The sequence below is a fragment of the Danio rerio genome, chromosome 3 (assembly GCF_052040795.2).
Source record: "Danio rerio strain M-AB ecotype USA chromosome 3, GRCz13ab, whole genome shotgun sequence".
In the NCBI taxonomy this organism is placed as follows: domain Eukaryota; kingdom Metazoa; phylum Chordata; class Actinopteri; order Cypriniformes; family Danionidae; genus Danio; species Danio rerio.
In genome coordinates this window covers 3,537,748-3,562,732 of record NC_141023.1, presented here as the reverse complement: position 1 = coordinate 3,562,732, position 24,985 = coordinate 3,537,748, and the positions used below count along the sequence as shown (strand labels likewise).

The following is a 24,985-nucleotide window of genomic DNA, read 5'->3' as shown; positions in this document are numbered from 1 at the left end:
ACAAAACATCAGGCCTTCAGCTCTTACACTGGTGCCAAACAAGATCAGTAAGTAAAACTATTAGCAGCTGCCCTGTCAGCTCAACAACAGCAGTTTTTTTCATGCTAATAAAGTGCAAGAAAATTCTACACTGGCTAGTTATGCACAGGAAACCTTTCACTGAAGGAGAGTTTATATAGGAGTGTCTGATGAGTGTTGCAACTGTAATTTGCCTAGAGAAGATTCAAGATTTTGAAAATGTAAGTCTTACTAGAAACACAGTTGAAATAATTAAAATAATTCCATAATACACACACACACACACACACACACACATATATATATATATATGCGTGTCCGTGTGATGTATGTAAAATTTGGCCTGGGACAGCGTTTTTTTTTTTTTTGCATCTGGCCCTCGGCCCAAAAAGTTTGGACACCCCAGGTCTAGACCCAGCAAAGGACAGAATTCCTGTCGATAAGTCTTTTGTTCTAACCTTTATGATTTATATGAAATATGTCCTTACAAATATGTCCTTTTATTGCTATACAAAGTGTATCCTATAACGCATAGCGTATAATGATAAACATAGGCCTATATAGTCAAAAGTAATGTTATATGAAATAAACTATTAATTATATATATATATATATATATATATATATATATATATATATATATATATATATATATATATATATATATGCATTATTATATGTATTATTATTATATGTATATTATAAAAATAAATACTTGTTTACAATACAGGTGCTGTTCTGTTAAAAATTCCTATGTGGTAACTGAGTTTATTAGGTTTACTAGTATCGAGTTATTTTGTGTGATAGTTAAATATATTTTAAAACAACTGCAAACAAAAGAAATATATAAACTTATTTTTTTCTCAGATTCTTTCTAGAAACTCTTAGTCACATACCTGTCTGATGGCTCATTATGCAGCTCATTATGCAGGTCTTTGTCTTCTCAGGTGTGACATAAACCATTTTCACACAGAAAGTGACTTGGAAATATTAATTCATTGTATTGTTTTCTGTGAGCAAGTGAACAAGATGATTCTCACATCATTTTGAAGCAAAAACACTAGACTACCAGATTCAGTTCTTAAAAGTCTTGTGCAAAAATGTTCTCTGTGTGTTTCCCGGCCTTGTTTCAGTGACTTCAAAATTTTTGTTTTTCACTAACCTCGCATAAACGTTTTATTCTCAAAAACACAAACACATACAAACATGCTGCTTAGGTATTATTGTAGCCCAGCTTGTGCTGTTTACAGTGTTATCACACTTTAGCCATTTATATGTTTTTAAGATACTGAAAACAACACAGAGGTCAGTGCATGTCCAAACTTCTCCAGAGCCCCAAAACACCCTCAGACCCCAGAGGGTTACTTAAACCATAGAGTCATTAGCATTTTCACAGGGGGGAGGAGGCAGGGACGGGTTTTGTGGTCGTGCATGTTGCGCTCAGTTTCACGTCAGTTTGGATTAGGGTTGTAACGGTATGAATTTTTCACGGTATGATAATCGTCTAAAACAATACCACGGTTTGACGGTTTCGCGGTATACGGTATGTTACAAATGTTACAAAATAATAGAACAGTGAAGCAAATTTGACTTTTTCCAAATAATATATTTTCAGTTACTATAAACAACACCACTTACAATGAACAAATAAAAAAAATAAGAAAATAATAAATAATGTGTCAAAGTCCAAATAAAGTCCAAATAAACATGGTGCAAATCCTCAGTAAAAAATAGATATAAATATTTACTATACTATAAATAGTTACATAACGAAACTAGATTCAATATGGAACATCCTTAGGTTCTATGTGCCAGCATGGATTTGGATATGGTTGTCTGCAATGCAGACAAACAGCTGCACCTTCATTTGCGTCTTTTGAAAACAGCAAGAGCAGCAGTTCGTCTTTGCTGTGTCACTGTTTTGTCATGTTTCTGTGCTGCTGTGCATGCAAAAGTACTTAGTATGAGAATTATTTCATGCAAAACTTTTTTTTTTGCGTGTTGTTCAAAAAGCTTGGTCCACAAACAAAAGCGAAACCTATGCTTATTGGTTGTGATATAGCGAGTTTGAACCAATCTGGGCATGGAGGAGGGACAATGCATCAATGTATCATGTCTGATTTGTCCGGAGACACAGTGACGAGCGTTTCTTTGTCAAATCAGCGTTGTCAAATGTTGATGATGTAACCGCACTGATTCCGGAGCCTCTGATACAGCACTGGAAAGCTGAGATTCCCTTCTTTATGCCAATCTTTGAATTGTATGAATCGGATCAGCGGATCAAAAGTTATTAAACATTTAAGAGCAATACTTATTTTTAGCCGCAGGTGGCTGTCTCGGTCTTTAAGGGTTAAAACCGTTGATATGCAATTGTTCATGGTATGATAATCGTGCACGTTCAAATCGTGGTAAACCGTCATACCGGTATATTGTTACAACCCTAGTTTGGATGTACAAAGAGAATATGTGTGGGATTATGCGAACGCAGTGTTTCATACATCTGATTTGTTTTACTGTGTACGCACATTTACAGCTTTGTGCGTACGCAATGTTTTAGTATGATTTCAACGCAAGTCATCATACATGAGGCCCCTGTACCGCACGTCTTTGGACTGTGGGGGAAACCGGCGCACCCGGAGGAAACCCACGCGAGCGCAGGGAGAACATGCAAACTCCACACAGAAATGCTGAATGACCCAGCCAAGGCTCGAACCAGCGACCTTCTTGCTGTGAGGCGATAGCACTACCTACTGCGCCACTGCGTTGGGTGTTGATGTTAAATTAAAAGTAATTCACAATTACTTGATAATGAAATGATTTAATGACAATAATTCTCTGTGGTTACAACTGACTAAGTTACAAATAACTGTCTAAAATTATAAAATATGAAATGATAAAACATATGCTAATCATTGTACCCAGCTTAAATTAAAATAAAGTTATCTAAGAAAGAGAGAGACAGGGGGAGGGAGAGAGTGAAAATAGAGTAGGCCTCAAAGAGAGCCAGAAAGCAGTATAGTCAGACAAAAAAGAGTCCTGAGCAGGAAAAGAGCCAGAACATTGCTTAACACCTATTGTGTCTCTTTCTTGACTATGTGACCAAAGCCCAAATACTGAGACATTCAAACTGACAAATCAACATGTGACCACATAGTAAAACCCCACACCAAAAAGTCCACACACATATTAACCATAGCCAATCTCAGAAATAAAAAGTTCTATTGTAGATTCAGTCAGAGTCTTCTGCAGTAGATTATTCACCCATGTTAATAATAGCGTCATTATTTCAACAAATGCAGCAACAGATCTTCCGTCTCGGTTTGTTCTTTTTCAGTTTCCCCGTATTAAGACTTGCTCTTTCAGATATATTAGTTTTAGTCTCCTCTATCTCTATTGCAATCTCCTCTCCTCTCTCTTGTCTACTTCTCTGCTCTAGTTTCTTCGTCAGTTCTTCTTTGTCTCTCTTCAGATTCTCGATCGTGATCTTCATCTTCTTCTTTTCTTCTTTCTCTCCTTCTGTTCTGTTTCTCTCTTCTTTCAGTTTTTCCTGCATCTTTTCTTCATTCTCTATTTTTGTTTTTATTTCTCTTTTATATTGTTCTTCTCTCTCATTAAACTCTTCTCTTCTCTTTCTCTCTGTTTCATATTTCTCTTTTTTATCCTCTATTATTTTCTTCAGCTTGTCTATTTCTGTCTGATGTTTGACCTGAAGTTCGTCTTTTTCTTTTCTCATTTCCTCTCGTTCTCTGTTTATCTCTCTGTCTTTCTTTTTGATTTGTGTTTTATATTGTTCTTCCCATTCTGTATATTCCTTGATTTTCTTCTGTTCATCCTCTATTATTTTCTTCAGCTTGTCTATATCTGTCTGGTGTTTGACCTGAAGTTCCTCTTTTTCTTTTCTTATTTTCTCTTGTTCTCTCTTCATCTCTTCTTCCATCTTTCTATCTTTCTCTTTGATTTGTGTTATATTTTGCTCTTCTCTTTCTATATATTCCTTATTTTTCCTCTGTTCATCTTCTATTCTCTTCATCAGCTTGTCAATTTCTGTCTGATGTTTGACCTGAAATTCGTCTTTTTCTTTTCTCATTTCCTCTCGTTCTCTGTTTATCTCTCTGTCTTTCTTTTTGATTTGTGTTTTATATTGTTCTTCCCTTTCTTTATATTCCTCGTTTTTATTCTGTTCATCTTCTATTCTCTTCATTAGTCTGTCTATTTCTCTCTCATATTCAGTTTTAAGATTCTCTTTTTCTATTTCTGTTTTCTCTTTTTCTTTCCTCATTTCCTCAATTTCATTTCTAAATCTCTCTTGTTCTCTCTTCATCTCGTCTCGTGTCTCTCTCTGATGTTGCTCTTCTCTTATTTCTGTTTCCAGTTCTTTCTCTATTTTTCTCTCTTTCTCCAGATTCTGTTGCTGTTCTTCCTCCATCATCATCTTCATTCTCTCATTTTCTTCTTCTAGTCTCTTCATCTTTTCTTCTGTTTCTCTGACTCTGTCGATCAGGATCTTCATCTGCTGTTCTTGTTTTTCTCTCTCCATCTCTCTGATCATCTTACATGAGAAGAAACTTCCTCCATTTGCCTTCACCATGTTGTCTATCTTCTCCAGTAGTTCAGACACTTGTGTTCGGTCTTCAGGCTGATTATTGTTGAACACATGGAATCTGTTTCTACAAGTTTCAAGCAGTTTTCTGATCACAGATCCAGGTTTCCCCAAACACTGATCAAGGGATTTGTTCTTCAGATCATCTCCTCTAGTGAAGAGCACTATGGTGAACATTAGAGAGTGTTCACCAAACGTCTCCTTGATAAACTTCACTGATGTTTCCTCCTCTTTAGTGAATCTCTGTCCTAAACTGAGCACGATGATGAACACATGTGGTCCAGGCAGAATCATGGAGATGCAGTTGCTGATTTCTCTCTGGATCTCCTCATTACTGAGTTCAGTATCAAACAGTCCTGGAGTGTCGATCACAGTGATGCGTCTGCCATTGATTTCACTTGATTTTCTCTGACTTTCTTTAGTAACAGATTCTTCATATAAATCTGCTGGAAATGCGTCTCTTCCTAAGATTGTGTTTCCTGTTGAACTTTTACCAACTCCAGTTTTTCCTTGAAGTACAATCCTCAGGTCATCTTCATTATCTATTAAACCCATTAAATAGAATATACATTAGTCTTAAAAGATCTAAATTTTAAAACAAATTCTGTACAAATGTGTACTTTCCAGGCTGATCTTTCCACATCTACATTTAAAAAAAAAAATGTTGGAAACCTGTAACCACTGACTTCCATGGTATTTGTTTTTCTGCTATGGAAGTTACTGGGTACAAGATTTGACCATTATTCAAAATAAATTATTTTGTGTGTTTAATTAAAGAAAAGAAAATCATAAAGTTTGAGTAAATGATGACATTGATTACATTTTGGGTGAACTATCCTCTTAATCTCAGAGAGATTTAATGACTAATCTTTGAGTAACTCACCTTCTCTCTTAAACATGTTGATATTGTTTTCTCTTCCGTTTCTTCCTTCAGTCTTTAGTTGATGATCTCCTCTAACCCCTGACTTATGGCTGTTCTTTGTCCAGTAAAATATTTATTAGTCCTGAGACTCTTTTTATATATTCAGACTTCTGCAAGTTGTGCGGAGCTGTCAGTCAAAATGAACAAACACACTGATTCAGCCCCGCCTATCTGTTGGAAAAACAGCTGCTGGATGTAAAACATTTAAAGTTTTAGTTCTCCTTCATTCAAATGTTTCTCTGCATATCTATTTCCATATCTCTGTCAATCTCACACATTCATGATGAAAATTAGCTTTGCTGAAGCACAAAAAAAAAAAAATGACTGAAAACAACATTTGACTTTGATCTGTTTATTCAGAAGTATTCAAAAACACTTTTTAGAAAAAAAATGTAGATTGCTTTTAATTCTTTGACCAAAATGAAAGTAAAAGTCACAGATGTTGCTGCATTTCATACAGTAAATTATGTTTACTATTAATTATTGCATTTCACAAGCACATTTTATCAACATTAGGAGAGTATTTGTGAAAAAAAATAGACACTGTACCTGTATGTCAAAGATCCATCGTGTTCAGAGGTTTGTTTTGTCAGTGTGAGATCAGGAAGAGAATTGCAGGTGGAGTCTTTCACATCAAAAAGTAAAAACATGTTTCTGTGTTTCTGGTCTGACAACATTCAGTACAGGTAACCATTTAAGCAACACTTTCTTTGAAAATAAATGTTTGTACATCACTTTGTATAAAAGTGTCTGCTAAATGACAATGTAAATAAGCAGCTGTAAAGATTATTTGTAGTTTAGACTAAGTGCACTTTTTAGATCTGTCAGTATAAGTTATGCTGTGAACAGGAATGGGGAGTAACAAAATACATGTAACAGCATTACATATTTTAAAAACAAAAAAAGTAACTGGCGCAGTAGGTAGTGCTGCCGCCTCAAAGCAAGAAGGTTGCTAGTTTGAGCCTCGGTCAGTTGGCCTTTCTGTGTGGAGTTTGCATGTTCTCCCTGTGTTCGCGTGGGTTTCCTCCGGTTGCTCCGGTTTCCCCCACAGTCCAAAGACATGCGGTACAGGTGAATTGGGTAGGCTAAATTGTCCGTAGTGTATGACTGTGTGTGTGTGTGTGAATGTGTGTGTGGATGTTTCCCAGAGATGGGTTGCGGCTGGAAGGGCATCCGCTGTGTAAAAAACTTGCTGGATAAGTTGGCGGTTCATTCCGCTGTGGCGACCCGGATTACTAAGCCGACAAGAAAATGAATAAATGAATACTTCAACCAAGTGGTAGAGATGGCTCAATCAGGTTTAGTTAATTTAGGTACTCCTCTCAATAAGATATGGTCAGTCAAAATGTGGTCAACCATTTGGTCGAGCAGGCAGCTAAAGGGATGATATATAAATATTAATATATTTATAGATTTTAATAAAAAAATTATTGTGTTGTGAAGAAAAAATCTATGTATGGAAAGCGTTGTCAATGCTTAGATATCGAATCGAACCGAATCAATGGAATAATAATCGTAACCGAACCAATCCACGAGATCAGTGTAGATTCACACCCCTATACTCATTACATTACAATTATAGACCTTTTTCTTGGCTGCTGCATGGAGGGCACCATAGCGACCAGCGTCTTCCAGTCGATTGTTTAGAACTTTCGTTTGCAGCATTCAGAACCGGTAATTTGCAATCCGAAAATGGGTTTCAATAGCGTTTTGAGTGGGTTACGGAGTGCTTTTGACACAACTTTGAGAGGTGTGTGTTAAAGCTGTTATCATCTGTCAGATCTGTGGTTCAAGCATGAGAGAAAAACAGTATCGTAAGCCATGTTTCTTTTCATTCTGCTTAATCACATGCATCAAAAAAGATTAAATTAAAATAAACAAAACCATATGATGTCTTTTGACTTCTTTCTTTAATAACTACATTACACAATACTTATACTTTTACTTTCAATACTTTAGTAAATTTTGAAATAAACTACTTGCAATACTTAAGTACAAAAATGTTGAATACTTTAGTACTTCAACTTAAGTATGGAGCTTAAAGAGCCCTTCTACTTCTACTCAAGTCACTTTTTGATAGAGTACTTGTACTTTTACTTAAGTCTCGGTCTAGTACTTTATACATCTCTGGATGTGAAAGCACCATAAGTCTCAGGTGAAACGTTGAAGTTTGTAGTTGTCTGCTTCCTTCTCGTCCATTGCAAAATATGTTTCTAATGCACACTGTCAACGGCAGTACCCGGAAAAATCAAAAATACAAAATACAGAAAACACTGTATTTCCAACATCCAAATAATTATATAATTATAATTATACAAAATAAATAATTATACAAACGGTTTTGTCAATTTCCACTGTTTTGCGCCGTTGTGGCGCAGTAATGACGTCATAAGCGACCGGAGATTGCTGCTCTGTTTTGCCGGTACGATGGGAAATCTGACTACCACCTACTCATTTATTAAAAACGCCAGACAGTACAACATAAAACACAAAGTATGAAGTGTGTGCGTGTATTATGTATATATTCTGATTCCATAAGTGATATCAGAGTTAAGAGCAAAGTATGTAAATGTCCGAGCGCTGATGAGATGGCATGTGCACCTGTTAATCGGCTAGCTAAAGTAGTTTGGGGAATGCATCATGTTTGAGAAACGTGTATGCACATGTGTGTGTATGTACAGTTGAAGTCAGAATTATTAGCCCCCCCATTTAATTTTTTTTTCTTTTTTAAATATTTCCCAAATATGTTTAACAGAACAAGGAAATTTTCACAGTATGTCTGATAATATTTTTTTTTTCTTCTGGAAAAAGTCTTATTTTATTTCGAATAGAATAAAAGCAGTTTTTAGTTTTTTGTAAACCATTTTAAGGTCAATATTATTAGCCCTTTTAAGCTAATTTTTTTGACTGTCTACAGAACAAACCATCGTTATACAATAACTTGTCTAATTACCCTAACCTGCCTAGTTATCCTAATTAACCTAGTTAAGCCTTTAAATGTCACTTTAAGCTGTATAGAAGTGTCTTGAAAAATATCTAGTCTAATATTTTTTACTGTTTTCATATTCGAAATAAAATTAATCAGTTATTAGAAATGAATTATTAAAACTATTATGATTAGAAATGTGTTGAAAAAAATCTTCTTTCTGTTAAACAGAAATTTGGGGAAAAAATAAACGGGGGCTAATAAGTCAGGGGGGCTAATAATTGCTATTATTTAACAGATCCACCAGAGCTGATTACCTTATTGGTAGTGATTAGGTCAAATTTAGTTTGAATAACCCAATAAATCCTTATTTTCAGTTAATGGTTCATCGTTTACCCATAGGTGCTAAGAGTCAGTATGCTGGCCAGTTCCATCTGCTCACGGACACATCCTCGACAGTTCTGGTTCTTAGATAGAGGGTATAACTTTAAACTAATTTCCTTTAAGTAATATTAGGCCGCCCCATGCTTGCTCCTACTTAAAGAAAGTTTGATTTAGCCCCAAGTAAGTGATTGTAAATTATTTAAAAAAAATTTATTTGTCAGGCAAAGGTTTTCCATTTCAATTCACATAATTAAACAATATAAGCCAATTCAGATTGTACAACATCAACTATTCAAAGTTACATTTAAGAGTTGGAGATTAATAACTGACTGTGTAGAAATACATTGCAGCATAAGTCCTGATGCAGAGCTCAGAGACTTATACACTGTAACGGGGTATCCTGTCTATCTGGGGTATCCCCCAGACACTTCTGCACCCTTTGCCTAAATACTTAAATCACCATAATTTCAAGACAATAAAAGCTTCACCAAGACTCTTGCCTGGTCATGAGTTGATGTGAAGACCATTTTCCCTGGAGTGGAGCATCTGGCAAAGATCTTATCAATGTCAAAACCCAAATCAACTGATATAAGGGAGATTATAAAATATTACTTTGGAATTAGGACCACTTTACCAATCACACAGAGACATTTAAAATTACACCAAACATGAATATAAAGCCAAAAGATACACTATAATAAAAACTCAGACATTCTGTGTGGAGCTGCTCTGGTGCAGAAGGTAAAGTCCAGGGCAAAGAGGGGGGCTCAGGATGCATGAACAACTGGTTTCCTAGTGGATTTTCTTCTCAGATTAGAAAGTTTATTGTTTTAGTGCCTGACCTTTCCCGTGTTCTTGTCTCGTTTGGAGTTCCATAACAGTTCTCAGGATTTAATATTATGGAGAGATATAGCCAGCCTTGCAATGATATCTGACCTAAGCATGGACCTGACCTAAACATGGAATACGAGATGTCTTTTGAAACTGCGTTAAGGGTTTCACACTTGTATGTTAAATTATTGCTTAAATGGAGACATCACCATCTACAGTGTGCACGGTGTAATAAGCATGTGGACTACCCACATCAGAGTTAATGAAGCATGTAATGAATTGCTGTGGGCTTAGTAGTACATTTCTTTCGATTAAAGAATGACCATTTATAAGTGTCTAAAGCATTCAAATATTTATCTTATTGTGTCTGAATGTTTCAATTAATTTGTTGAGACATTGTTAAGTCATGTTTGGCATCGAGTCTGTTGCTCAATCTTGAGGTAAAATATGCTTATCTTTTATTTATTTATTTATTTTTTACTAAAAGCTATTACCACATGCTGTCTGCATTATACAGATACAGTAAAAAGGCAGCCCAGGCAGGACGGTCATACACAGAAGGTGTTTCTTTTTCCCTGCATTGAATGTTGTCAGACCAGAAAAACAGAAACAGGCTTTTACTGAAAGGCTCCACCTGTTAATATCTTCCTGATCTCACACCAGTTCCTGGTCTCACACTAGCAAATACAAACCTTTAAACATGGTAAAACTTCAACAAAAGGTACAGTATAACATTTCTTTACAATTATTATCTTTATGGTTATTGAACAGATGATGAAATGTACAGGAGAAATGAAATACTTATAAATAAATGTAATAAGCTGCAGTAGTGAGTTCAGTGAGTTTCGCTTTTATTTTAGTCAAATAATTATATTTAAAACTGTATACATTTGTTTTTAGATATTTTCAAACACCTTTAAATGTACAGATGAAAGTCAAACCTTATGCTGTTCAACAACTGTCCTAAACTGTACTTCAAAAACTGATTATTTACTGTCTGAAGAAGCAGATCTCATTCAGTCATTTAGTTTAATGTGTTTCAGCCATTGGTGGTTAGTAATGTAATAAATGTAATTCATTACTGTATTTAAGTAGCTTTTTCAAGTTTTAATGGAGTATTTCTGTTTGGGGAGTCAAACACCTAAGAAGTAAAATAACCATAGAGATCCGCACTTTTTGCGTCCTACCTGCGTTTCTGGTTCTACTAAAATGTCTGGGATTTGACTTTGCTTTTGTTTTTTTAAGCTGTCGTTAATTTTATGAGCACATATGAATTTTAATTAATTAATGTTAATTTTATGTGCACAATTAGCCTTATTTAGCCTAAATTGTCCGTAGTGTATGAGTGTGTGTGTGAATGTTTATGTGGATGTTTCCCAGAGATGGGTTGCGGCTGGAAGGGCATCCGCTGCATAAAAATTGCTGGATAAGTTGGCGGTTCATTCCGCTGTGGCGACCCCGGATTAATAAAGGGACTAAGCTGACAAGGAAATGAATGAATAATCTACATGTTTTATTTTTGTAATTAATATAATTTTTGTCATTTATTTCTCTTTTGCCGTATATTTTATTAATTTGATGATGTCAATATGCTACATATTTTATTAATCTGAAATGCTTAGGCAATACTGTAAAAAAAGTCATGCCAATAAAGCAAGCTGAACTTGAATGAGAGATAGAAAGAAGCTGATTTTACCTGTCAGTGTGTGCACATGGCTCCTGGATAACATAAAAGTAAGAGAAATGGTGGATTTGTTTTGTTATTTATTTCAACAGTATTTTTAACTTTTAATCCTTTGAAAAGAAAATGTTTAAAATAGACCCTTAATAAATAAAAATAGGGTAAAAATCAAATTATGTTTTGCTTGTTGCATAAAGTTTACTATTTATGTTTCTTCTCCAACTCTCCAATCCTCTCCACTTTTATGCGCGACACCTCTCCATCCTCAGTTAACATGCTGGATCCATTAGCCTGATCTGTTCCAGGACCTCACAATTTACAAATTGAGCACTGGCTGTGGGCAAAATGTTTGTTTCAATCTGGCTACCACCGCAAGTATATATCAAACCTGTGGGAAGCACAATATATATATATACACACACACACACACACACACCAAAAAGAAAGCTAAAGAAAGTCAACTGGCAATTAGGCTAAATTCACATTAGTCCAAAAAGATTAAGTGAGCTACACTCTTAGAAGAAATTTCACAGAAAGAGCAATATATGTCAATGTTACTCTTAAATTTCTGTATAAATAGCTTGACAGAATAAAATTATTAAATTATTATAATAAATAATTATTTATAATTTGTTAAGAAACCTTGATGAGGGTTTCATGATGATGACTATTATATTACAAGTCTGTAAAACCTTGATATTTACAAGATAGAGATAGCATAAGAAGTTAATTGTTTGTTTGGAAATTTGCAATGGAAATGATCCAGTAGTAAACCTGAAACACAAGTGGTTGTTGTCATGCAGTGAATACAGCCAATCGTGTAATATTGGTGGCGTCATCACAGCTCCAGCTGAATTGATCATCTGATTTCGGAGCACTGTCGCAGTACTTTGATACCATGTTACAGTCAAGGTGACCTCTGTGCAGTGTCAAGTCAACTGGTTTAACTGGTTTAAGCACCTTACGCTCAAAACACACCCATAACTCATTCAGAGAATAAGCACAATCCTTTTAGGCCAAGGGTGAAGTGAAACTGAATCAGTGTTTGTTCATTGACACAACAGGTGTGCAGATCCACACAATATAGTATACAGCAGTCTGGAAAAATAAATTGTCTCAGGACTGATAAATCTTTTACAGGACATGAAGATGTCAGGGGTCAGGGACGATGATCATCTGGAGACTTAAGAAAAAGATGGAAAAAAAGCACAGTGTCAACATGTCTACGAGAGAAGGCAGAGGTGAATTACACACAGATTATATTAGTAATTAAATACATTTAATTAATATATTTTTTTATTCTTTAAAGTAATATATATATATATATATATATATATATATATATATATATATATATATATATATATATATATATATTAGTAAGTGGTATTTAAAAAAATATTTGAAAAGGGTTTATATCCACAAGTCAACAACACTGATAATCTGATTGTCTAATATGTTTCTCATCTTCTCACACTCATTTTACTTTTTACCTTATTTCTCTCTTATTTATTTAATAAAATATAAGACTTTTGTTTCATGCAGTGTCTGCAAGAAGCAGTAAGACTCGCAATAGATCACAGAGCATGGAGAGACCTCTACTAAGTAAGGCTTTACATACACTGTAAAAAATAAATACTGCCAAAACGTAACATTTTCTAGTGAATGGTCACATCTAAATATTTCAATTGGCCCAAATGAAATTTGTCAAACTGATTTTTCTCAATTTAGAGCAACAACCTGTTAACATTTGCTTAATGAGACATAACGTGTTGAGCAATGTTGAAACGTCAAGTTTGCCTGATCATCTTAAAGGTCTTATTGGATATTATAAATTGTTGTAGAATGCTGTAAGCAACTTTACTGAATAGGTTATACTCTGTCGTCCCAAAATAAAATAAATCTAAAAATTTACTAAATTTGATCATTTGATCTGGGCCCATCCGTCAATTCGAAATCCCCCCTTAGGAAATAAATTTCTGTTGTAGACAGTGACAGTTGTACACATTTGTTGCTTTGCAAAGCTCAGTTTCACATGAAAAAGACTAAAAGCATGTGTTGTAATGTAAAGTTTGCAGCACAAGATGTGCATCATTCATTAATGTACGTTCGAATCATTCATATTTTTAATAGCATGAACGAGACCGCATGGCATGCATCTGTATAACATCAAATCTTATACATCAAATGTATAAGAGTGTACAAAAAGTTTTGAATGTTTAAAACTTGCGAGTTCATCCTGAATGAGAATGTGCAGATCCTCTTTCAAGTACGACTCCCCCTGGATACGTGTGTGTGTATTTTTGAGACTTTTCTGGCAGAGGCAGGAAACTCGTACCTTTCAGCCAATCAGATGAGAGCTGTATTTAATGAAACCCACTCTGCGCTCCATTTGCGCAGACTGTTCCTCTCCAGCATGGCAAAAGGAGAAAGAGATGCACAGGCTTCAAGCAAGAACTATTAAATTCTCTGAATTTCACTGACTAAAAACTTAATTTACATTAAAATCAATAAATGTAAACAGGCTGTTGTTGTGCTTTAGTTGCCTAATCTTTAAAATATACCCTATCATTCAGTAATAAATATATAAATATAAGCATTTTAAATGATTCTTTATGAGTTTATTTTTCTTTAAGCTAGAAGCAAAAAATTGACAATGAAAATATAAAAAAAAAAAAACTAAGTGTTTATTTGCTTATCACTGGCCACTAGTCAGGGCCGGAGCAAGGTGAACTGCCGCTCCAGGCAAAGGACAATCACGCCGCCCTCAACCCGAAAGTAACCGGTAAACAAAGGGAAGAACGGGGGGTTATAACTGAGGATGCGGGTAGTGAGGGAGGTGTCGCGGATGCCGCCCTCTGCGCGGATATAACTGAGGACGCGCGGGTGGTGAGGGAGGTGTCGCGGACATATCTGAGGACGTGGGTGGTAAGGGAGGTGTCGCAGATGTCGCCCTCTCTATTCTGCCGCCCTAGGTGGCCGCCTAGGTTGCCTCTATGGACGCGCCGGCCCTGGCTGTAGTGAACTTATCTCCTTTTCTCAGAAGGTAAAAAATCGAGCAAAAATTGTGCTAAAACCCCTGTAGTCTGAGCTGTAGGCTTTATTTGACTGGATTTGATTGACCAAGGCACCGACTCTGAACACAAAACTAAAGTGCTGTCCAGATGAATATTCTGATTTGCTGGTGGTCAAGGACATTATAGCCTAAGTAATAAAATAAATGAGTAGGCTATTGTGAAAGGGATATGATATATTTAATTGGTTGACCTTTTTTTCAGCATTTGATTTTGGTAGTGTCATGTGTTCTGTTAGTTTCAGTTTTGCTTTGGCCTACGTGGGTGAGTGGAAGAATGAGCCACGATCGATGATCGTCTTTTCCATATAACTTTTACTTAAAGGTGCAGTAGGTGATTGTCTTCAGAAACATTTTTTGTTGTGCTGGTAGAAAGTCTCTTCACAGTCCAATAGTAATGATTACAGTAAATGATCTAAATGTGTTTATATTTATTTTTATATTCTGGGTAAAGCATAAAACTAAAAAATGTTTATCCAATTAAATAGAGTCGGACCGACATCTCCCTTAATTCTGATAGGCAGGTCAAACTGTCTGTTAACAAATGTAGATTCCGACTTCTGCGCATCTGTTCACGCAGATCCGCAATCCGCGTGCCCGTCTGCTTCACAAACGCATGTGCTCCGAGCGAGCTGTGGGCCCCTCACAGATGCCGAGTCGGAGCGGGAGGCACCGAAGGACAACCAAACTCGGGCCGATTACTGTAAAGCCAGATGCAGGTATAATTCGCCCTTAAAGTGGCCGCGCGGTCACGAGACGGACCGGGAGAAATCAAATGCTGCATTGAAACTTTTAAAAACCTGAATCAATATTGGAGTTACTTTAGCACACTGGAGGAAGGACGACACCATGGCTGAAGTATTACTGTTAGACAGGTAATGTTCTGTTTTAAACTATTTTAGTCAGGCTAAGCTTATGTTAGATTGTGTTTTTTTTATTATGAATGACTTATATGCACAGACGTGTTCAGCCACTGAAATCCCTCGATGAAAGATTAACGTGATTATTTTCAGTTTCATAAGGTTCTTTGACAGCATCTATAATGTAGATTTATATTTAGTTTAACAACAAAACAGCAGTAAATAGCGCTATTCCGCCTAACCTGCTTTATTGAGCTGAAGTTGCTTTTATATTCACATTGGGTCATTTTTGAACAATGACAGCCTTCCTATACTGTTTACCATGCTACTCTGAATATTCGCTCTGAAATAGCATGTAAGTGTGGCAAAGTATTTCATGTAATTCCTGCACGGCGCTGGCACTAACTAACTGTGGCGAATGACATGAACTAGTGGGTTGTCTGTCGGCTGTTGTGACGCGGTGAGCGCGCTCGCGATTTCAGGAGGTGTGGCTTTGAAGCACAGTCCCTCCCCACCGTTCAAAGATAATATGCTAGGCGGTTAGCATTTTGGCAGATCACCTACTGCACCTTTAACATCTTGAACAACCAGAGGTGGAAAGAGTAATAAAATCTTCTATTTAAGTAAAAGTACTGTTACTTCCCAAAAAATTTACTTAAGTAAAACATGTCTAAAATCTACTCAAGTAAAAGTAAACTAACTATTTCTCAAAAGTAGGGATGCACCGATACTTGGTTAAAATACTAGTACTCGTATCATGAAAAGGCCGACACCACGCACCGATACCACTCAAGAGTAATTCACTACATGGATGTGATTTGTTGTCCTAAATGACTTCAATGTCTTAATGTATTCATCCGCCTAATGTATTATATATTACTAGCTTAGTCCTTATAAACAATCCGTTTATAAAATACATTATTAACGAATCTTTAGGCTATACTAAATAATAAACCGAATATGAAATATGATTCTTGCATTATGATCACAGCTAAACAAGCTAGCACTCATTTTATTTATAACTATAAATAAAAATGAAAGAAATTTTAAGTAATGGAACATTATGTAAAAATTTAAACCCTACAGGCTAAATAAATGTTTCTTGTCAGAGCTGAATATCACTGCCGTCACTGCGCGCGTGTCAGTTTACAGCTTCTGTAAAGATCAGACAGCATATACTGATCACACAATCCCAATTAACATTTTATGTAAATATATAAATATATCGATAAGTATTGTAAATGGAATATTTGTAACTATATGATCTTGCTTTTGGTTATATGCCGGCTTTGAGCTCTTACCCGCGCTCTCTCTTTCTCTCACCAGCGGCAGTTGACAGGGCTCTATACACACTACACAGCATACACTGGCAAGACAGGTGCTGAACTCCACAGGGCCAGTTTTAGTTGTTGGCGATTTGTGTGTTGTTCCTTTTTAAAATGCCTTTTTATTTTTTTAAATCTTTCAAGTTAATATTGGCTATCGGGTAACATAATCTCCCTCAGAGATATTGGAGTTAAATAACTTGTTGCGCAGTAAGATTATTGACCAACACGGCCCTGTAAGTTTACACAATGCATAGACTATAGGCCCTCTGATGTGTTGTGAATTACATGTTTCAAATGACAGCAAGACATGCTACATTTAGTTTTTATTGTAAAATATACATTATAACCCAGCTATAGTTGTTTTTATTTGAATAAACAACTTTAAAAATTAAAATATTTTACAGATTATCCTATTTAACAATTTAAACCAATTAGCAAATTCTAATGCAACATCTGCTATGTTAGCTAAATTGTGCAAAGACAATTTTGTTCAAAGTCCCCGTTAATAGCCCCTTTACTGATTTTTTGTTATTAGTTGGATTACAATATTAGTGTCTCAGAAATGTGTTACACTACTTTTGTATTACTTTTAGGTTACTTTAACCCAGGGGTGTCCAAACTTGTTCCTAGAGGGCCGGTGTCCTGTTTAGCTCCAACTTGCTTCAACACACCGGCCAGGTAATTTCCAGTAGTAAGAGTTTGATTATAGCTGGTACAGGCGTGTTTGATTAGGGTTGTAGCTAAACTCTCCGGGACATTGGCCCTCCAGGATTGAGTTTGGACACCCCTGCTTTAACCAAAGTAACACTGGGAAACACTCATACACCCTCATTTACGCACATGCACTACGGACAATTTTAGCTTACTCAATTCACCTGTACCACATGTCCCCACACAAAATGCCAACTGACCCAGCTGAGGCTTCACACAGAGATCTCACTATTCAAAATTTTTTATTTTAAATATTAAATATATAGCTTTGCATGTATGAATATAACTGTGTACTAAGCTTATTACAGTAAAAGGTAGCACCTTTATTTTACCCAATAAATGCATCAATAATATCTACAGACTTTGATATAGTTAATCAAATGAACTTAAACTATTAAAAATGCAAGAAATATTTGTCTGGGCCCGAACTACAAAACACATTTTAAAACAGTTTTTTTGTATATTTTTTATCAGTTTTGCTAAGCTGCACACTAGTTTGATCATGTATAAATATCATTATAATTGTATTGTATAAATCTTTTTATAAATAGTCCTGCATCATGCTGACAATCAAAAAACAAAACGACATGTTATTACAGGTGATTGTCCTCTCTGAGTGCACCAGAAAAGACATGAATGACACTCCTCATAGAGCTTGAGAAGCATACCGTTCTTTATGATATAATTTGTAAAATAAAGAGTTGCAGGTTAAGGAAACAGCACAGGGTGAAGTTGCTGCGGGCCTGAGCAGATGAAAAGTAAACATAGAAAGTTTATTTATATATAAAGATAGATAGGTAACTAAAATAGACAGAGATAGATTTAATGGTACAAAAAACGCTGATCCGGTTTGTGTTGCTGATGCAGTCTGTGTAAAACACTTGCGCGCTGCTTCTGCACTCCCTATGAGCATCGCACGCGCTGCTTCAGCTCTAACTGCGCGTGCGATGTGAAAGTTCCTGCATCCATCATGGTCTGGATCATTTTTTCTTCTTTTTACTTGGCATTATTTTATATAGGCTATTAATTTTTTACTCAGTAACGGATATGATTTAAAATGTAGCGAATTACAATACTTTAGGCAAATCATACTTGCGTAAAAGTAAAATTACAGATTTTAAACTCTACTCTAAAATGTACAAATTCTCAAAAAAAAAATTACAGTAACGTGAGTAAATATAATTTGTTACTTTCCACCTCTGCTGTCAAGGCTTGGCATTCGGTTAGACGACTAGATGGTAAATCATGTTTAACATCAATTTATACTCCAATTTGTTATAATGTAGATTTTCCCCCAGGTATTAGTGATTCACGTTTTCAACAGTGGGATCGTAAGGGACTTTCTAAACTAGAATATTTCTTTGATAATAATGTTCTCATGTCTTTTAGTCAGATTTCACAAAAATTTTCTCTGGATGGTCGAGACATTTTCTGCTATTTACAAATAAGAAACTATATTCAAAAAGATACAACACTTCTTACTAATTCAATTTCTTCAGAAATTGAAAAGCAGCTATCTAAGATGCACTTGATCAAATTTATAAATTCCCTTTATAGTCTGTTATTTTGTTTTATCATTTTATTTCATTTTTTAGTCTGTTATATTTATATAGTCTGTTATGTAGTATGCTAATACATCTACTCATTTTCTTAAAATAATCTGGGAAATATTTATGTAACTTATATGAATAGCAGGACTAGCTTATATGATTAGCAGGGAAAATTATATATAATAAAATTTATGTAATATAATTTATGTAATATATGTAATATTAATGTAATATATGTAATATAATTTATGTAATATTATTCAATTCAGCTTTTTTTGTATAGCGCTTTTACAATGTAGATTGTGTCAAAGCAGCTTCACATATATGGTCATAGTAACTGAAACAGTGTACTTCAGTTTTTAGTGTTTAAGTTCAGTTCAGTTCAGTTTAGCTCAGTTCAGTGTGATTTAATCATTACTGAGAGTTCAAACACTAAAGAGCAAATTCATCGATGCGTAGCTCTACCAATCCTGAACCATGCGAGGCAGTGGCGACAGCGGAGAGGGAAAAATAACTTCACCTGATGGGAGAGTGAAGAAAAAAAACCTTGAGAGAACCAGACTCAGTTGGGCATGACCATTTTAATTTCTCCGCTGGCCAAAAGTCTTGTGCAGAACTTCATTCGCTGTGGTTTAGGCTGGAAGATGGCCTCAGCGAAGACTCGTCTGTCCCTGGAGCGTCGCTGGAATCAGACACATGTTCTCCACTCCCCATGACCATCAGCACAGCAGCAGCTCAGGATATGGAATCCTTGGGATCATCTCGTCGCTGGTCTTGGATCCAATCAGTGACTACGCATAATCTGAGGACCTCGGGATGAGTATCCCAAGGTGGAAATAGAGAATAAAGAGAATAATTCGCGTAGCTGCTGTTCATAGTGTATATAAGCAAGATGCAGAAGCCTGTGTGGAACCCGCTAGGTGATGCATTGAGTGTATGCTTTACTAAACAGATAGGTCTTTAATCTAGTTTTGAACTGGGAGAGTGTGTCTGAGCCTCGGACGTTATCAGGAAGGCTATTCCAGAGTGTAGGAGCCATAAAGGAGAAGGCTCGACCTCCTTTACTCGACTTTGCTATTCTAGGTACTACCAGAAGCCCTGAATTTTGAGATCTTAAAGAGCGAGTTGGATTGTAGCGAGACAGAAGGTTGGTTAGATAAACAGGAACTAGATTATTTAGAGCTTTATAGGTGAGAAGCAATATTTTAAATTCAATACGAAACTTAACAGGCAGTAAGTGTAAGGAGGATAAAATTGGGGCGATATGATCATATTTTCTAGACCTGGTAAGAACTCTGGCTGCTGCATTTTGTACTAGCTGAAGTTTGTTAATAGAGGATGCTGGGCAGCCAGCAAATAGAGCATTACAGTAATCCAGTCTCGAAGTCATAAAAGCATGGACTAGCTTTTCTGCATCTGAGATGGATAGCAGACTTCGTAATTTAGCGATATTTCTCAGATGAAAGAAGGCAGTTTTTGTGACATGGGATATATGATTTTCAAAAGTTAGATTGCTGTCTAATATGACACCCAGATCTTTTATAGTAGAGCTAACGCTAACTTTGTATCCCTCTAATTGTAAATTGAGTTGCGAGATCTGCTGTGTACAAGATTTAGGCCCAATAAGTAATAATTCTGTTTTGTCGGAGTTTAAGAGAAGAAAATTGTTGGTCATCCAGTCTTTGATGTCTTTGATACACTCAGTTAGTTTAGAAAGTTCAGACGTCTCGTCAGGTTTAGTGGAAATATATAATTGAGTATCATCTGGATAGCAGTGAAAGCTGTTTCCATGTCTTCTAATAATGTCTCCCAGAGGTAGCATGTAAATTGTAAACAGTAAAGGGCCTAAAACTGATCCTTGAGGCACCCCATACTTTTCGGGCTGACTTGTGAAGGCTGTCCATTAATATTTACAAACTGGTAACGGTCAGTTAAGTATGACTTAAACCATTGTAGAGCCTGTCCCTGGACACCTGTAGACTTTAAGCGATTTATGAGGATATTGTGGTCAATGGTTTCAAATGCCGCACTAAGATCGAGTAAAACTAATAGCGAGACGCACCCTCGGTCGGCAGCTAAGAGTATTATATAATATATGTAATATTATATGTAATAAAGTTAGAGCTATCCAAATTAAGATTCTTCATAGAGCTCATAATTCTCCTCTCCAGCGTAGTAAATTTAGAGCTGATTTTTCTCCACTCTGTCCCAAGTGCAAGACAGAAAAAAGTAACCTTACCCACTGTTTCTGGTTTTGTAACAAAATAGAGAGGTTCTGGTTGGGGGTTTCCGAAGAAGTGAGTAAAGTTTTGGGTGTTTCTGTGGTTTCAGATGCAGCATCTTTTTTTGTTAGGAATGTCCCCTCCTGTAAGTCTTGATAAGTACAAAATGAGGCTTTTCAATTTCCTTCTTTTTAATGCAAGAAAATGTATACTTTTAAAATGGATCTCGGATAAGGCTCCCTCTGTTAGAATGTGGCACCGAACTATTCTTGAATACGTGTCGTTAGATTATCTGACCTGTATTGTACATATTAAGTGAAGTTTTTCATAAAATCTGGGAACATTTCCTGGCAAATATTGATTTTGATATTGCTTCAATCCTGACAAGAGGATTTATTTAAGAATGTCATGGTTGGTTTTATTGATGGTTTCACACTTACTATTAATACTTCAATATTCTTTAAATTTTCCAGACCCACTGAACTCCCATGTATGTATAAAGGCACCTGTAAAGCCCTATTTGTGTTTGTGAGCTGAACATTACCTTTTTGTTTGTTTTTTGTTATTTGTTTAACTGTTGTCATTGAATCATCATTATTTTGCAAGGATGTTATTTTATTCATTTATTATTATTTGTTTATATGTATATAAAAGCAAAAACTTAATAAAAATATATATACCAAAAAAAGTTAGTCTTAAAAGTTTGTCCCATATTTATTAGTGGTCTACTAATCAGTTTTGTATTATTTAATTGGATCAAAGTATTCCAGATTTGAATCACTCCTATAGGATGCTAATTAAACCATTTTTCATTGTGCAAGTGAATGATGGACGACACATGGCAGAAGATACACAGAGTTTCACAGTGGAGAAACGGGACACACAGACACGTGAGTGTAACCATATCTTATGTGTTTAGAGGTACAGTATGAGTGGATTTTAATCTTCTTCTACGGTTTCAGAGTATGAGAAGCTAAATTTGGTGGTGTGTGGGAGCGACGGCTCACTGAAATCCTCCATCTCAGAGCTGATCCTGCAACACACACACAGAAGATCAGAGAGTGTGAGGACAGACGTGGATCTTCATGGTCGTCTGATCAATGTGCTGGAGCTTCCAGCTCTGTTCAACACTGGGCTCTCAGAGAAGGAAGTGATGCGTCAGACTCTCCGCTGTGTGTCTCGTAGTCATCCCGGAGTTCATGCTTTCCTCATCATTATTCCTGACGCTCCACTCAATAATGAAGACAGAGCAGAAATGGAGGAGATCCAGAAGATCTTCAGCTCCAGAATCAACAAACACATCATGATCATTATCATGCAGAATTCAGAGCATCAGACAGCAGAACTCAGTGAAGAAACACAGACTGTCATTCAGAGATTTGGAGGAAGACATCATTACTTTAATCCTGAAACACAAGAGGCCACATTGATGGAGAACATTGAGAAGATGCTGGAGGAAAACAGCGGAGGCTTTTACTCCACAGAGACATTTCTGGAAGTGCAGATGGAAAAACTGATGGAATATGAAGAGATGAAAAAGAAACTTCATTCACTGGAGAAACAAGGTACTTAGTAAAAAAATTAATTTGGTTCTCATAAGAGGTATGAAAAATTCATTAATTTTCTAATTAATTTAATTTTTCAAAAAATAAATATTGCACAAGTAAAACTATTAGGAGTGTGAATGACAGGTTAACTCACGATAAGATATGAAGAGTTCAGATGCAAATACCGCTAAACACCACTTTTGCCAAAAATTAGATAATGACTGTAACGGGGAGACTGACACGGAGGGATCCATTTTGCAGTATTTATTAAGTCACACTTAAACATCAACAACTCGCACGGCTGTGCGGACATACAACATACACATCAAAGAGGAAGTAGCAGATGACAGACACAGTGTGATTACCAGGCTTGGGTCAGAGGCAGGCAGCGTGATTCAGAGTCCGTGTAACAGGCTTTAGTCTGGGGCAGGCGGCGAGAATCAGAGTCCGAGGAAACAGGCTTTGGTCGAGGGCAGGCAGAAGACAGAGCAGAGTCGTGAAACGGGCTGAAGTAGTAAACGGGAGATCAGGCAGGATAGACCGCTCAGAAATGCTGGCCGGGGCTAAACAAGACTTCGCACTGTGGAGTGAGTGTGAGCTGCTTATAAGTGGTACGTGGGTCATTAGTGGAATGGAGAACAGGTGTGCTGGAATCAGAGTGAAGGGATGACGTAATGGTTAGAAGTCCGGAGATGGTGGCCTCTGCTGGCCAGCGAGGGGAATGACTGGGACCGAGTCGGTGACAGAGCCCCCCCCCAACGAACGGCTCCTGAAGTGAGGCGAGTCTCGACGCCGGGGTCTTCCACGGGGGCGAGGGGCCGGCATATCCGGATGTTGTGAATGGAACTCTTCCAGTAGTGTTGTGTCCAGGATGTCCTTGCGGTTAATCCAAGATCTCTCCTCCGGGCCGTACCCCTCCCAATCAATGAGATATTGGAGTTGTCCACCCCGGCGTCTGGATCTCAGGATTTCGTGGATCTGGTAGGCCTCCTCACCATCGATCATGAGAGGCGGGGGACCCTGTTCACCGACTGCCACGTCCCTATCCGCCTCGGCTGGACCAACAGCAGGCTTGAGCAGAGAGACATGGAAAGTGGGAGAAATACGGAAATGATTAGGGAGTGTCAGTCTGAACGAAACAGGAGATATTTGCTTTTCAATTTGGAACGGACCCACGTACCTGGGGCTGAGCTTCTTGCAGGGCAGTCTGAGGCGTAAGTCACGGGTGGAGAGCCATACCCATTGTCCTGGGGAATACATGGGACCAGGACGTCGGTGTCGATCGGCTTGTTCCTTGAAACGCCGTACGGCGTGAGAGAGATGAGTGTGAGCTGCGTTCCAAACTTCTTTGCAGCTTTTAAACCAGGTGTCCACAGCGGGGAGTTCGGAGGTCTCGCTGGACCAGGGAAAGAGAGGAGGTTGGAAGCCCAGGACGCATCGAAATGGAGTTAGCCCGGTTGATGCCTTTCTCAAAGAATTTTGAGCATATTCTGCCCACATAAGAAATTTAGCCCATTCATTCTGGTTAGAGTGACAGTATGTGCGGAGGAATCTGCCAATCTCCTGGTTCAAGCGCTCTGTCTGCCCATTGGATTGGGGATGGTAACCGGATGTTAGGCTAATATTCACCTGCAGATTTTTAAAGAATGCTGACCAGAGTCGAGATGTGAATTGGGGACCTCTATCCGACACGATGTCTTCGGGGAGACCATAGTATCGGAACACACATTCGCAGAGCAGTTCGGCTGTTTCCATGGCTGTAGGCAGTTTGGGTATGGGAATGAGACGGCAGGATTTAGAAAATCGATCTACTACAGTGAGGATGGTGGTTTTGCCCTGGGATATAGGTAGATCGGTGATGAAATCTATGGCGATGTGTGACCAGGGACGGTGTGGCACCTCCAGGGGATGGTAGTAGTTCAGCTGGACGGTGACGGGAGTGTTTAGACATCTGACAGGGTGAGCATTTGTTTATGAAGCTGATTACGTCCTTTTTTACGGATGGCCACCAATAGCGGGATTGAATTAATTGCACGGTGGCTGTGCTGCCTGGATGACCGGAGCTGGGGTGGTCATGCACCTCGGAGATGAGCCTCTCCCGAAGTGACGGGGAAACAAAGATTTTATTTTCTGGACAGGACTGTGGCGTGGAACTGGTTTCGGCGGCTTGAAGGATTTCGTGTTCGATGTCCCACTGGATGGGAGCGACAATTAGGGGATCCTTGATAATGGGTTCATCACTGTTTTCTGAGGTCTCATCGTCTGAGAGGCGGGAAAGGGTGTCTGCTTTGATGTTTTTCGAACCAGGGATGTATGTGACTTGGAAGTCGAA

The 24,985-nt window shown here is 37.3% G+C and overlaps 3 protein-coding genes across 5 annotated transcripts in view; 2 read left to right on the top strand and 1 right to left on the bottom strand.

Moving 5' to 3' along the window:
* Positions 1–24,985, top strand: part of myh9b (myosin, heavy chain 9b, non-muscle) — a 798,697-nt gene that overhangs the window by 686,421 nt on the left and 87,291 nt on the right. The gene's annotated exons all lie outside the window — the stretch shown is intronic.
* On the bottom strand, positions 3,184–6,137 carry LOC147845423 (uncharacterized). The gene is made up of 3 exons (XM_087243587.1): positions 6,090–6,137; positions 5,502–5,726; positions 3,184–5,160 (listed from the first exon to the last, which is right to left on the bottom strand). Exons 2-3 carry the CDS (start codon positions 5,515–5,517, stop codon positions 3,305–3,307), a joined length of 1,872 nt encoding a protein of 623 aa, XP_087099713.1. The 5' UTR covers positions 5,518–5,726; positions 6,090–6,137; the 3' UTR covers positions 3,184–3,304.
* LOC147845422 (GTPase IMAP family member 8-like) overlaps positions 10,302–24,985 on the top strand; it is a 33,447-nt gene continuing 18,763 nt past the window's right edge. Inside the window, exons 1-5 of the mRNA XM_087243595.1 lie at positions 10,302–10,402; positions 12,503–12,603; positions 12,908–12,967; positions 21,928–21,996; positions 22,069–22,671. Coding sequence (XP_087099721.1) covers positions 12,531–12,603; positions 12,908–12,967; positions 21,928–21,996; positions 22,069–22,671 — 805 coding nt within the window. The 5' untranslated portion in view covers positions 10,302–10,402; positions 12,503–12,530. The remainder of the gene's footprint in view (positions 10,403–12,502; positions 12,604–12,907; positions 12,968–21,927; positions 21,997–22,068; positions 22,672–24,985) is intronic.